This window comes from Oncorhynchus gorbuscha, linkage group LG11 (assembly GCF_021184085.1).
Source record: "Oncorhynchus gorbuscha isolate QuinsamMale2020 ecotype Even-year linkage group LG11, OgorEven_v1.0, whole genome shotgun sequence".
Lineage (NCBI taxonomy): Eukaryota > Metazoa > Chordata > Actinopteri > Salmoniformes > Salmonidae > Oncorhynchus > Oncorhynchus gorbuscha.
Window position 1 is genome coordinate 70,228,521 of NC_060183.1, and position 15,250 is coordinate 70,243,770.

A 15,250-nucleotide genomic window follows, 5' to 3' on the forward strand; every position below is an offset into this window, starting at 1 on the left:
ATATAAATCCTGCTGCTGCTGATGACATAAGTCCTGCTGCTGATGATCATATAAATCCTGCTGATGATGATATAAATCCTGCTGCTGATGATGTAAATCCTGCTGCTGATGATCATATAAATCCTGCTGCTGCTGATGACATAAGTCCTGCTGCTGATGATCATATAAATCCTGCTGATGATGATATAAATCCTGCTACTGCTGATGATATAAGTCCTGCTGCTGATGATCATATAAATCCTGCTGATGATGATATAAATCCTGCTGCTGATGATCATATAAATCCTGCTGATGATGATATAAATCCTGCTGCTGATGATCATATAAATCCTGCTGATGATGATATAAATCCTGCTGCTGCTGATGTAAATCCTGCTGCTGATGATGTAAATCCTGCTGCTGATGATATAAATCCTGCTGCTGATGATATAAATCCTGCTGCTGATGATGTTGGGGAAAAAAATATCTTGAAAAGTTGACGTTTTAGCTGTTGATTGTCGGTTGCTTAAGATATCAAAATGTCAGGTGTTAGAACCCCTGGAACCCCCTCGTTTGTTGTCATAAGTCATATTAGATCAAATAAAATCTATCCAATTAGATTACTTTATTTATTGCACCATAGTCAGTTAGATTGCATGATTTACATTGCAAATGTAAATAAATAAATAAAACATAAATCACATATTAAAAAAATCTATTTAGTTTACACATAAATAGCCAATAACCTGTTAAAAACAATTTGTACAGCAGGACTCCCCAGTTCAGCTTTCCATTTCAGTTTCATAGATTTATTTGAGTTAAAATTACTTTGTTGATATTTACAGTTTTCAACAAAATAGTAGACCTACGGTGGAATCAGTTTCTACACATTGTTTTGTCTTCTGTGTTGGACTCATGTTATACATCATTCTCGGCCTACGACTGAAGTCATGCAGTTTAACCACTGTGTGTGTATGTGCATATACATAGGTTTTGCAGGTACCCCAGGCTACCTATCTCCAGAGGTACTGAGGAAGGAGGCTTATGGTAAACCTGTAGACATCTGGGCTTGTGGTGAGTATAGAGCACTACAGTAACACTACATTATATATGTATCTGTCTCATTCCTTTCTCCATCTCTCATCAGTATCTCCTCCCCTTCTCTCACCACTCAACGTGTGTGTGTGTGTGTGTGTGTGTGTGTGGTGTGATCTTGTACATCCTGCTAGTGGGGTATCCTCCATTTTGGGATGAGGACCAACACAAACTCTATCAGCAAATTAAAGCAGGAGCTTATGACGTGAGTAACACACACACACACACACACAAACACACGCACATTTATTTGACAAAAGGGAGTATGTGTGTGTGTAGTTTCCGTCTCCAGAATGGGACTCAGTGACTCCAGAAGCCAAGAACCTGATTAACCAGATGTTGACCATTAACCCTGCCAAGAGGATCACTGCCCAGGAGGCCCTCAAACACCCATGGGTCTCCGTAAGTACACACACACACACACACCACACACTTTTCCTCTCGGTTTCCCTGTTTGACATTGTCTCTCTCTTTCTCTCTTTCCAGCAACGCTCCACCGTGGCGTCCATGATGCACAGACAGGAGACAGTGGAGTGCCTGAAGAAGTTCAACGCCCGGAGGAAACTCAAGGTCTGTTCTCTCTTAATGATTTCATAATCACTAGGAATACTGGAGTAATCTCTGAGCCTTCTCACATCTACACAACACCCTAGCAACCTACCACTCACCCTTCCCTCTGTCTGTCTGTCTCTCTCTCTCGAGTCAATTCAATTTAAGGCACTTTATTGGTATAGGAAACATTGGTTAACATTGCCAAAGCAAGTGAAGTAGATATACAAAGTGAAATAAACACTAAAAATCAACAGTAAACATTACACTCACAGATGTTCCAAAATAATAAAGACATTTCAAATGTCTGTGAGCGTACCAAGTAATTAGGCGTCACTCTAAAGCGGGAAGGTGGAATAAACGAGTCAGGAGTAGGTTTTCTTGATTGAACACAGTTCTCTATTGAGGGCATTTTGTCAACAAAAACATTCTAACATAATCAATGAAAAATCTTCCAGGGAAAAACACACATCTTCTTCTCCAGATGAAACAAGAACACAATAGGATTATCTTTAAACTACAACAAACATAAATCACGGGTTTGTCACCATCTTAGTGGTTCTTTCAGCACAGCTTCTCTCGGTGGCCATCTTCCAGAGATCGTTTCCCCTCTACTGCTGGTTCCATTCTCTCTTTTATAGGGGAAGAAGAGTATCTCATTAGTACCATCAGCTGTGCTTAATTGACTCTGGTTACCTTGTCTCCCATGCTTTGTTGGGCTACTATCCATGAGCCCAGCCTGCCCTCTAGTGGTCCTTCCACATGTCATATTATATACAGTTGAAGTCGGAAGTTTACATTTATTTATTTATTTTATTTAACCTTTATTTAACCAGGTAGGCTAGTTGAGAACAAGTTCTCATTTGCAACTGTGACCTGGCCAAGATAAAGCGTAGCAATTCGACACATACAACAACACAGAGTTACACATGGAATAAACAAAACATACAGTCAATAATACAGTAGAACAAAAGAAAACAAAAAGTCTATATACAGTGAGTGAAAATGAGGTAAGTTAAGGAAATAAATAGGCCATGGTGGCAAAGTAATTACAATATCGCATTTAAACACTGGAATGGTAGACCGGCAGAAGGTAGAGGTGCAGGTAGAGATACTGGGGTGCAAAGAGCAAAATAAATAAATACCAGTATGGGGATGAGGTAGGTAGATAGATGGGCTGTTTAAAGATAGGCTATGTACAGGTGCAGTGATCTGTGAGCTGCTCTGACAGCTGGTGCTTAAAGCTAGTGAGGGAGATGTGAGTCTCCAGCTTCAGTGATTTTTGCAATTCGTTCAAGTCATAGGCAGCAGAGAACTGGAAGGAAAGACGACCAAAGGAGGAATTGGCTTTGGAGGTGACCAGTGAGATATATCTGCTGGAGCGCGTACTACGAGTGGGTGCTGCTATACCAGTGAGCTGAGATAAGGCGGGGCTTTACCGAGCAGAGACTTGTAGATAACCTGTAGCCAGTGAGTTTGGCGACGAGTATGAAGCGAGGGCCAACCAACGAGACGTACAGGTCGCAATGGTGGGTAGTGTATGGGGCTTTGGTGACAAAACGGATGGCACTGTAATAGACTTCATCCAGTTTGTTGAGTAGAGTGTTGGAGGCTATTTTATAGATGACATCACCGAAGTCGAGGATCGGTAGGATGGTCAGTTTTACGAGGGTATGTTTGGCAGCATGAGTGAAGGATGCTTTGTTACGATATAGGAAACCGATTCTAGATTTAATTTGGGATTGGAGATGCTTAATGTGAGTCTGGAAGGAGAGTTTACAGCCTTACCAGACACCCAGGTATTTGTAGTTGTCCACGTATTCTAAGTCCGAGCCGTCCAGAGTAGTGATGCTGGACGGGCGAGCAGGTGCGGGCAGTGATCGATTGAAAAGCATGCATTTAGTTTGACTTGCATTTAAGAGCAGTTGGAGGCCACAGAAGGAGAGTTGTATGGCATTGAAGCTCGTCTGGAGGTTAGTTAACACAGTGTCCAAGGAGGGGCCAGAATGGTGTCGTCTGCGTAGAGGTGGATCAGAGAATCACCAGCAGCAAGAGCAACATCATTGATGTATACAGAAAAGAGAGTCGGCCCGAGAATTGAACCCTGTGGCACACCCATAGAGACTGTCTCGAGGTCCGGACAACAGGCCCTCCGATTTGACACACTGAACTCTATACACCTTAGCATACATACATACACCTTAGCCAAATACATTTAAACTCAGTTTTTCACCATTTCTGACATTTAATCCTAGTAATAATTCCCTGTCTTAGGTCAGTTAGGTTCACCACTTTTTTTAAAGAATGTGAAATGTCAGAATAATAGTAGAGATAATTATTTATTTCAGCTTGTGTTTCTTTCATCACATTCCCAGTGGGTCAGAAGTTTACATACACTCAATTAGTATTTGGTAGCATTGCCTTTCAATTGTTTAACTTGGATCAAATGTTTCAGGTATCCTTCCACAAGCTTCCCACAATAAGTTGGGTGAATTTTGGCCCATTCCTCCTGACAGAGCTGGTGTAACTGAATCAGGCTTGTAGCCTCCTTGCTCACACGTGCTTTTTCAGTTCTTTTTCAGGTCTAGGTCACGCTGGGGGTATTATTATGTGGCTGGGTGACCCTAGTTAGTCCTCAGAAGGTCAGAAGGTCTGGGTGAGGTCCTCAGACAGAAGGTCTACGCTGGGGGTATTATTATGTGGCTGGGTGACCCTAGTTAGTCCTCAGACAGAAGGTCTAGGGTGCGCTGGGGGTATTATTATGTGGCTGGGTGACCCTAGTTAGTCCTCAGACAGAAGGTCTAGGGAGCGCTGGGTGTTTGGACATCAGAGTTTAGACACTCTGTGTTTGGGAAAGTTTTTTTCTTGTATATATTTCCTGTTTGAGTCCATAAGGAGAACAATCTGTGTCTTGTGTTTGTCCTCAGTGGGTGTGTGGGGGGTGGGTTGTCAGGAGGGCTATCAGGGTGTCTGACGGGGGTTTCTCAGAGGGGGTGGGATCCTCTGGGGTTGGGGTTCTTCATTTGTTGGGGTTCTTCATTCTTCATTTGTCTGTCCCGCTGTGATGTCAACGTGGTCAGGGTCTGGGGTGGACTGTTCTGCTGTGATGTCAACGTGGTCAGGGTCTGGGGTGGACTGTTCTGCTGTGATGTCAACGTGGTCAGGGTCTGGGGTGGACTGTTCTGCTGTGATGTCAACGTGGTCAGGGTCTGGGGTGGACTGGTCTGCTGTGATGTCAACGTGGTCAGGGTCTGGGGTGGACTGTTCTGCTGGGATGTCAACGTGGTCTGGGGTGGACTGTTCTGCTGTGATGTCAACGTGGTCTGGGGTGGACTGTTTTGCTGTGATGTCAACGTGGTCTGGGGTGGACTGTTCTGCTGTGATGTCAACGTGGTCAAGGTCTGGGGTGGACTGTTCTTCTGTGATGTCAACGTGGTCAGGGTCTGGGGTGGACTGGTCTGCTGTGATGTCAACGTGGTCAGGGTCTGGGGTGGACTGTTCTGCTGTGATGTCAACGTGGTCTGGGGTGGACTGTTCTGCTGTGATGTCAACGTGGTCTGGGGTGGACTGTTTTGCTGTGATGTCAACGTGGTCTGGGGTGGACTGTTCTGCTGTGATGTCAACGTGGTCTGGGGTGGACTGTTCTGCTGTGACGTCAACGTGGTCTGGGGTGGACTGTTCTGCTGTGATGTCAACGTGGTCTGGGGTGGACTGTTTTGCTGTGATGTCAACGTGGTCTGGGGTGGACTGTTCTGCTGTGATGTCAACGTGGTCAGGGTCTGGGGTGGACTGTTCTGCTGTGTTGTCAACGTGGTCTGGGGTGGACTGTTTTGCTGTGATGTCAACGTGGTCTGGGGTGGACTGTTCTGCTGTGATGTCAACGTGGTCAGGGTCTGGGGTGGACTGTTCTGCTGTGATGTCAACGTGGTCAGGGGTGGACTGTTCTGCTGTGATGTCAACGTGGTCAGGGTCTGGGGTGGACTGTTCTGCTGTGATGTCAACGTGGTCAGGGTCTGGGGTGGACTGGTCTGCTGTGATGTCAACGTGGTCAGGGTCTGGGGTGGACTGTTCTGCTGGGATGTCAACGTGGTCTGGGGTGGACTGTTCTGCTGTGATGTCAACGTGGTCTCTGGGGTGGACTGTTCTGCTGTGATGTCAACGTGGTCAGGGTGGGGTGGACTGTTCTGCTGTGATGTCAACGTGGTCAGGGTCTGGGGTGGACTGTTCTGCTGTGATGTCAACGTGGTCAGGGTCTGGGGTGGACTGTTCTGCTGTGATGTCAACGTGGTCAGGGTCTGGGGTGGACTGTTCTGCTGTGATGTCAACGTGGTCAGGGTCTGGGGTGGACTGTTCTGCTGTGATGTCAACGTGGTCTGGGGTGGACTGTTCTGCTGTGATGTCAACGTGGTCTGGGGTGGACTGTTCTGCTGTGATGTCAACGTGGTCTGGGGTGGACTGTTCTGCTGTGATGTCAACGTGGTCAACGTGGTCTGGGGTGGACTGTTCTGCTGTGATGTCAACGTGGTCAGGGTCTGGGGTGGACTGTTCTGCTGTGATGTCAACGTGGTCTGGGGTGGACTGTTCTGCTGTGATGTCAACGTGGTCAGGGTCTGGGGTGGACTGTTCTGCTGTGTTGTCAACGTGGTCTGGGGTGGACTGTTTTGCTGTGATGTCAACGTGGTCTGGGGTGGACTGTTCTGCTGTGATGTCAACGTGGTCAGGGTCTGGGGTGGACTGTTCTGCTGTGATGTCAACGTGGTCAGGGTGATGTCAACGTGGTCAGGGTGGACTGTTCTGCTGTGATGTCAACGTGGTCAGGGTCTGGGGTGGACTGTTCTGCTGTGATGTCAACGTGGTCAGGGTCTGGGGTGGACTGTTCTGCTGTGATGTCAACGTGGTCAGGGTCAGGGGTGGACTGTTCTGCTGTGATGTCAACGTGGTCAGGGTCTGGGGTGGACTGTTCTGCTGTGATGTCAACGTGGTCAGGGTCTGGGGTGGACTGTTCTGCTGTGATGTCAACGTGGTCAGGGTCTGGGGTGGACTGTTCTGCTGTGATGTCAACGTGGTCAGGGTCTGGGGTGGACTGTTCTGCTGTGATGTCAACGTGGTCAGGGTCTGGGGTGGACTGTTCTGCTGTGATGTCAACGTGGTCAGGGTCTGGGGTGGACTGTTCTGCTGTGATGTCAACGTGGTCAGGGTCTGGGGTGGACTGTTCTGCTGTGATGTCAACGTGGTCAGGGTCAGGGGTGGACTGTTCTGCTGTGATGTCAACGTGGTCAGGGTCAGGGGTGGACTGTTCTGCTGTGATGTCAACGTGGTCAGGGTCTGGGGTGGACTGTTCTGCTGTGATGTCAACGTGGTCAGGGTCTGGGGTGGACTGTTCTGCTGTGATGTCAACGTGGTCAGGGTCTGGGGTGGACTGTTCTGCTGTGATGTCAACGTGGTCAGGGTCTGGGGTGGACTGTTCTGCTGTGATGTCAACGTGGTCAGGGTCTGGGGTGGACTGTTCTGCTGTGATGTCAACGTGGTCAGGGTCTGGGGTGGACTGTTCTGCTGTGATGTCAACGTGGTCAGGGTCAGGGTCTGTGGACTGTTCTGCTGTGATGTCAACGTGGTCAGGGTCTGGGGTGGACTGTTCTGCTGTGATGTCAACGTGGTCAGGGTCTGGGGTGGACTGTTCTGCTGTGATGTCAACGTGGTCAGGGTCTGGGGTGGACTGTTCTGCTGTGATGTCAACGTGGTCAGGGTCTGGGGTGGACTGTTCTGCTGTGATGTCAACGTGGTCAGGGTCTGGGGTGGACTGTTCTGCTGATGTCAACGTGGTCAGGGTCTGGGGTGGACTGTTCTGCTGTGATGTCAACGTGGTCAGGGTCTGGGGTGGACTGTTCTGCTGTGATGTCAACGTGGTCTGGGGTGGACTGTTCTGCTGTGATGTCAACGTGGTCAGGGTCTGGGGTGGACTGTTCTGCTGTGATGTCAACGTGGTCAGGGTCAGGGGTGGACTGTTCTGCTGTGATGTCAACGTGGTCAGGGTCAGGGGTGGACTGTTCTGCTGTGATGTCAACGTGGTCAGGGTCAGGGGTGGACTGTTCTGCTGTGATGTCAACGTGGTCAGGGTCTGGGGTGGACTGTTCTGCTGTGATGTCAACGTGGTCAGGGTCTGGGGTGGACTGTTCTGCTGTGATGTCAATGTGGTCAGGGTCTGGGGTGGACTGTTCTGCTGTGATGTCAACGTGGTCAGGGTCTGGGGTGGACTGTTCTGCTGTGATGTCAACGTGGTCAGGGTCTGGGGTGGACTGTTCTGCTGTGATGTCAACGTGGTCAGGGTCTGGGGTGGACTGGTCTGCTGTGATGTCAACGTGGTCAGGGTCTGGGGTGGACTGTTCTGCTGTGATGTCAACGTGGTCAGGGTCTGGGGTGGACTGTTCTGCTGTGATGTCAACGTGGTCAGGGTCTGGGGTGGACTGTTCTGCTGTGATGTCAACGTGGTCAGGGTCTGGGGTGGACTGTTCTGCTGTGATGTCAACGTGGTCAGGGTCTGGGGTGGACTGTTCTGCTGTGATGTCAACGTGGTCAGGGTCTGGGGTGGACTGTTCTGCTGTGATGTCAACGTGGTCAGGGGTGGACTGTTCTGCTGTGATGTCAACGTGGTCAGGGTCTGGGGTGGACTGTTCTGCTGTGATGTCAACGTGGTCAGGGTCTGGGGTGGACTGTTCTGCTGTGATGTCAACATGGTCAGGGTCTGGGGTGGACTGTTCTGCTGTGATGTCGATGTGGTCAGGGTCTGGGGTGGACTGTTCTGCTGTGTTGTCGCAACTTTTGTCGGGAGCTGAGGTGGGCTGTTCTGCTGGCTTCTCTGCGGGGGTGGCCACCTCTCTAATGGGTTGTTCTCTGTCACACGCCACCCCCTAACTCTCTCCTCCTGCAGTCTGATCCTGTCCTCTAGTGCTCTGTTCTCCTGCTCTTTCTCCTGTAGATATTGTCTCACTACAGTCCAGAGTGCAGATATATCCCTCTCCACCTCCAGCACTCCGGATCTGGTTAAGGGGTTGTTGTGCTGGACTGTTGTCTGGGTCTGTATTGACTGGAGTGTAATCACCTGCTGTTCCAGCTCCACTTGCCTTACCTCCAGCTGGGTAAATTCATCCCTTATTTCAATGAGGGAGTAGTACTCTGTGATGGGAGGTTGACTTTCTACTTTGGGTAGCTCATCTGTGGGTTTATGTAATGAAGAGGGCCGGTCTGACCCGCTTGGGGTGGGGGTATCTTTCTCAACGGAGAGCTTCTCCTACTGAGCTATTTCTTTGATTAGGTGAAAGTCCAGCTGAAACTGTTTGCGGTTTCCCTGTCCCAATACTGTTCCAGACTTATAGAGATTTATATTAGCTGACTCAGAGTCCTCGTTGTCTAGTATCATGAGTTTCCACCCATCGGTAACTCATGATATATGATATAGCACTGTGGAATGCCAGGGGATGGTCTGCGTGGAAGATAAGGTTGCTTATGTTCCTATTTTCATAACAGTCAGCAAAAAGGGAACAATAATAATAATAATTTTTGGTAGTTGTAAGCCTTCTAGGTAATTCCGTCCAAAATCAGGTTGTAGGTTATGTTGTGGAGGGTGGAATCCTGTAATGTCCCTACCAAAAAATCTAAGTTTATCTACAGTGCCTTGCGAAAGTATTTGGCCCCCTTGAACTTTGCGACCTTTTGCCACATTTCAGGCTTCAAACATAAAGATATAAAACTGTATTTTTTTGTGAAGAATCAACAACAAGTGGGACACAATCATGAAGTGGAACGACATTTATTGGATATTTCAAACTTTTTTAACAAATCAAAAACTGAAAAATTGGGCGTGCAAAATTATTCAGCCCCTTTACTTTCAGTGCAGCAAACTCTCTCCAGAAGTTCAGTGAGGATCTCTGAATGATCCAATGTTGACCTAAATGACTAATGATGTAAATACAAACCACCTGTGTGTAATCAAGTCTCTGTATAAATTAGCCTAGCTAGTTACAATTAGCCTAAGTAGCTACAATTAGCCTAGCTAGCCACAATCAGCCTAGCTAGCTACAATCAGCCTAGCTAGTTACAATTAGCCTAGCTTGCTACAATTAGCCTAACTAGCTACAATTAGCCTAGCTAGGATATCCAACAAAACTTCATGGCACTATTCGAATAGTACAATTATTTCAGACCCCCATCCCTAGTGGGCCAGCCCCCTTGCAATTCGAGTTTCAGGCAATGGGCTTCAGCTTCTCACCATTTTAACAGCTAGCTAGTTAAATAAAGGTTAAATAAATACAAATAAATAAAAAGCTAGCAAGATAGAGCAGTGGCGTGGTGCACATAACTGCACATTGTCGGGGACCACGTTTGGCTAGTGGAGATAACTTTGAGAACTACTGGCTAAAAAGTATGCAAAAGTACTGAAGAATCTCTTTTAATGTTCATTGATAAAATCTTGAACTATAATAGTATGAGTGGGTTATAAGTGGTCTTCCTGGTGAATGGAAAGGGTCTGTAATAGTCCTCTCTCAATTCAATACTCTCTCTCTCTCTTCTGTCCATAGGGAGCCGTCCTAACTGCTATGCTGGTGACGAGGAATTTCTCTGGTAAATGTGTGTGTCATACATAAACACTTACACGCATGCACACACACGCATGCATGCACGCCACAGACAACCACGTGTGCACACAAACACACACACACACACACACACACACACACACACACACACACACACACACACACACACACACACACACACACACACACACACACACACACACACACACACACACACACACACACACACACACACACACACACACACACACACACACACAGAGACACATGCACTTGCTCTCTTTCTCTCTCTCTCCACAAGCACAAAAAAAAGTCATGAGATGTTGTCATTATCACAAACTGATCGGGTGAAGACTTTAGTCTCCCATTATGAAGGACTTTACTAAGTTTGATTACAATGGTAAGCTGCATGGTTCATAACAGGTCCCTGTTCCTCTGGACGAACACGGTGTCTGCCGACCAAGGTAAGAGGGGTGAGAGACTTCGCACTGGAAACAGATGTCACCATGTCATTGGATTTAGGTTAAAAGATGGGTGAAATTCCCTGACGTTGATTACTTTTTACTCTTTGATTCAACATCATCACATAGATTTGTTTTATGTTGAAATGTTTTTGCCCTTGACTCACTTTGATGAAACTTAACTGGGACTTGGGTAATATGACTTCAATCTGGCATACTCTTCACACTGACACGCTGCCACTCTCCTCTCTTCTTCCCTCACTCCTTCCCCTTTTCTGTCCTTTGCTTTCACTCTCTGTCTTTCTCTCTCGCTCTCTCTGTGTCAGTCGGTAGACAGTCTACATCTCCTGCGTCAATCACTACTGTTCCTGCAACTGCTGCTGGGATAGTGGAGCAAGGTATCTTCTTCTATACCTCGTCCTGTTACACAATTATACCGTCTCTCCTCTCTTCTTCTTATCTCCTCTCCCTGGCACTTCCTTCCTCATCCTTCCCTTTTGCACTCCTTTTGTCCTTCCTCTCCTGCACCACCTCTCTATCCTCCCTCCCTCCCTCCCTCCCTCCCTCCCTCCCTCCCTCCCTCCCTCCCTCCCTCCCTCCCTCCCCTCCCTCCCTCCCTCCCTCCCTCCCTCCCCCTCCCTCCCTCTCCCTCTCTATCCCCCTCCCTCTCTATCCCCCTCCCTCCCTCCCTCCCTCTCTATCCTCCCTCCCTCCCCCCCCTTCCTTCCTTCCTCCCTCCCTCCCTCCCTCCCTCCCTCCCTCCCTCCCTCCCTCCCTCCCTCCCTCCCTCCCTCCCTCCCTCCCTCCCTCCCTCCCTCCCTCCCTCCCTCCCTCCCCCTCCCCTCCCTCCCTCCCTCCTCCCTCCCTCCCTCCCTCCCTCACCTTTCCCTCTCTCCTCTATTTATCCTCCTCTCCCCCTTTAATGAATGAAGCAGCATACATGGCATGTCTATCTACCCTCCCTCCTTCCCCCCCTCCCTTCCTCCCTCCCTCTAACATGCTTTAGTCTTTTGTATCTTTGGGCTGGAGTCCTTTTTTGTTTAACATTTTCTGCGTGTGTTTTGTCCCTCATGAGCAGTATGTGAGGTGTGTGTGAGGTGTCTTTGATGTGTGTGAGATACAAGCTGTGGAGAGATAAAGAGATAGTTCTTTCTGTGTTCAGACTCTTCCAGGCCAAAGCTGAGGATTCTCCTCCCACTCAAAAGTTATGTGTTGCTATGGTGATTAATCAGTGTCAGCACCAGAGCTTCCTGTGTTCTCACCTCTCTATCTCACTCACTCACTCACTCACTCACTCACTCACTCACTCACTCACTCACTCACTCACTCACTCTCTCACTCTCACTCGCTCTCACTCACTCACTCACTCACTCACTCACTCACTCACTCACTCACTCACTCACTCACTCACTCACTCACTCACTCACTCACTCACTCACTCTCTCTCTCTTTGTGTCTGTCTGTCTGTCTGTCTGTCTGTCTGTCTGTCTGTCTGTCTGTCTGTCTGTCTGTCTGTCTGTCTGTCTGTCTGTCTGTCTGTCTGTCTGTCTGTCTGTCTGTCTGTCTGTCTGTCTGTCTGTCTGTCTGTCTGTCTGTCTGTCTGTCTGTCTGTCTGTCTGTCTGTCTGTGTCCCCCCCCCCCCCAGAGCTTCCTGTGTTCTCACCTCTCTATTTCGCTCACTCTCTCTCTCTCTCTTCCCCCCTGCCTCTGGTTATTAATACAGAAAGATTCATGAACCTTCCTGCAAGCATATATGAGTGTGTGTGTTTATGATCTGTTTATATTGTAATGTAAAGTGTTTGTGTATCATCATTTGCATGGCTCTCCTTACTGAATTATATTCCTGTATTATTTTCCTGGTGAGGAATCCCCTAATGTTAATCTGAATGAATCCCACCTGCCTCAGAAATGAACAAAACCATTATTATACACCTGCTTCTCCATTTCATATTCCACTACACTTTCACCTCTAATCCCCTGTGTGTGTGTGTGTGTGTGTGTGTGTGTGTGTGTGTGTGTGTGTGTGTGTGTGTGTGTGTGTGTGTGTGTGTGTGTGTGTGTGTGTGTGTGTGTGTGTGTGTGTGTGTGTGTGTGTGTGTGTGTGTGTGTGTGTGTGTGCTATCCCTGATGGACTGTGCTGATCCCTTGCTTTGGGCAGTGGTTCAGGTTCAGGGTTAATGAGTGTCAGTTGGATAGAGGTTTTTGTGCATGTGTGTGTATGAATGTGTGTGCTTGTGTGTGTGTGTGTATGAATGTGTGTGCTTGTGCATGTGTGTGTATGAATGTGTGTGCGTGTGTGTGTGTGTGGTGGTGGGGGGGTTTATGAGAGATAGTTACAGTACAAAGTAGATCACTTTTGTCTCAGTGAGAATGTGTGTGTGCGATTCTAAATGTTTTAGTGTGCTCGTTTGTAGGGGTTTACAGTAGTTTGTGTGTGTATGAGCTTTAGTGGGTGTGTTGGCACTGTTTAGAGTTTGGCGTTTCAGTGTGTTCGCTTTCGAGAGTTCTGTGTGTGTGAGAGAGGGTTTAGTTAGTTTAGTGTGTGTGTTAGCTAGCTTGGGGATAGCTAGGTGTCGACACTTGTGTGTGTAGGATGACTACTCTACCCTCTGAGAGTGTCTTCTCAATCTCCTTGGCAGCCAAGAGTCTCCTCAACAAGAAGGCTGACGTCAAGGTAAGATACATAAACACGTGTATCCTCTCTTCTCTTCTCTCTTTTCATCTCTCTTCTCATTTCTCATCTCATCTCTCTTCTCATCTCAGCTCTCTCTTCTCATTTCTCATCTCTCTTCTCTCATCTCAGCTCTCTTCTTCTCTTCTCATCTCTCTTCTCATTTCTCATCTCATCTCTCTTCTCATCTCAGCTCTCTTCTCTTCTCACCTCTTCTCTTCTCTCTCTTCTCTCTTTTCATCTCTCTTCTCTTCTCTTCTCTCTCTTTTCATCTCTCTTCTCTTCTCAGCTCTCTTCTCAGCTCTCTTCTCATCTCTCTTCTCATTTCTCATCTCATCTCTCTTCTCATCTCAGCTCTCTTCTCTTCTCAGCTCTCTTCTCTTCTCTCTCTTCTCTCTTTTCATCTCTCTTCTCTTCTCAGCTCTCTTCTCTTCTCTCTCTTCTCTCCATCTCTCTTCTCTCCTCAGCTCTCTTCTCATCTCTCTTCTCATTTCTCTTCTCATCTCTCTTCTCTTTCTCTTCTCATCTCTCTTCTCTTCTCATCTCATCTTCTCATTTTCTCAGCTCTCTTCTCTCTCTCTTCTCTTCTCTCTCTCTTCTCATTTCTTATCTCTCTTCTCTCACTCTCTCTCTCATCTCTCTTCTCATCTCTCTTCTCATTTCTCTTCTCATCTCTCTTCTCATCTCTCTTCTCATCTCTCTTCTCATTTCTCATCTCTCTTCTCTCTCTCTTCTCATCTCTCTTCTCATTTCTCATCTCTTCTCTCTCTCACTCTCTCTCTTCTCTCTCTCCTTCTCTTCTCTCTCTTCTCTCTTCTCATCTCTCTACTCTCTTCTCATCTCTCTTCGCCTCTCTCTCATCTCTCTTTCATCTCTCTTCTCTTCTCAGCTCTCTTCTCATCTCTCTTCTCATTTCTCATCTCATCTCTTCTCATCTCAGCTTTCTCTTCTCAGCTCTCTTCTCTTCTCTCTCTCTCTCTTTTTCATCTCTCTTCTCTTTCTCAGCTCTCTTCTAATTTCTCATCTCTCTTCTCTCTACTCCTCTCTCCTCATCTCTCTTCTCCTCTCTCTACTCCTCTCTCCTCATCTCTCTTCGCCTCTCTTCTCATCTCTCTTTTCATCTCTCTTCTCTTCTCAGCTCTCTTCTCATCTCTCTTCTCATTTCTCATCTCATCTCTTCTCATCTCAGCTCTCTTCTCTTCTCAGCTCTCTTCTCTTCTCTCTCTTCTCTCTTTTCATCTCTCTTCTCTTCTCAGCTCTCTTCTCTCTCTTTCATCTCTCTTCTTTCTCTTCTCTTCTCATCTCTCTTCTCATTTCTCTTCTCATCTCTCTTCTCATTTCTCTTCTCATCTCTCTTCTCATCTCTCTTCTCTCCTCATCTCAGCTCTCTTCTCAGCTGTCTTCTCAGCTCTCTTCTCAGCTCTCTTCTCAGCTCTCTTCTCAGCTCTCTTCTCAGCTCTCTTCTCAGCTCTCTTCTCATTTCTCTTCTCATCTCTCTTCTCTTCTCATCTCTCTTCTCATTTCTCATCTCTCTTCTCTCTTCTCTTCTCATCTCTCTTCTCATTTCTCATCTCTCTTCTCTCTTCTCTCTCTACTCCTCTCTCCTCATCTCTCTTCTCCTCTCTTCTCATCTCTCTTCTCATCTCTCTTCTCCTCTCTCTTCTCATCTCTCTTCTCATCTCTCTTCTCATTTCTCTTCTCATCTCTCTCTCATCTCTCTTCTCTCTCTCTCTCTCTCCTCTCTCTCTCCTCATCTCTTTCTCTCTTCTCTTCTCATCTCTCTTCTCATCTCTCTCCTCATCTCTCTTCTCCTCTCTCTTCTCATCTCTCTTCTCCTCTCTCTTCTCCTCTCACTCTTCTCCTCACTCTTCTCCTCTCTTCTCCTCATCTCTCTTTTCATC

At 47.3% G+C, this 15,250-nt stretch overlaps 1 protein-coding gene across 13 annotated transcripts in view; it reads left to right on the plus strand.

Annotated features, from left to right (window-relative positions):
• LOC123989345 (calcium/calmodulin-dependent protein kinase type II subunit beta) overlaps positions 1–15,250 on the plus strand; it is a 93,145-nt gene that overhangs the window by 35,605 nt on the left and 42,290 nt on the right. For 5 of the 13 annotated variants that reach the window (XM_046290289.1, XM_046290283.1, XM_046290285.1 and 2 more), the window contains exons 8-14: positions 970–1,053; positions 1,185–1,279; positions 1,354–1,476; positions 1,561–1,644; positions 10,200–10,248; positions 11,005–11,076; positions 13,318–13,352. In XM_046290289.1, coding sequence (XP_046146245.1) covers positions 970–1,053; positions 1,185–1,279; positions 1,354–1,476; positions 1,561–1,644; positions 10,200–10,248; positions 11,005–11,076; positions 13,318–13,352 — 542 coding nt within the window. The remainder of the gene's footprint in view (positions 1–969; positions 1,054–1,184; positions 1,280–1,353; positions 1,477–1,560; positions 1,645–10,199; positions 10,249–11,004; positions 11,077–13,317; positions 13,353–15,250) is intronic. The other 8 variants (XM_046290284.1, XM_046290286.1, XM_046290288.1 and 5 more) reach the window with 2 other exon arrangements.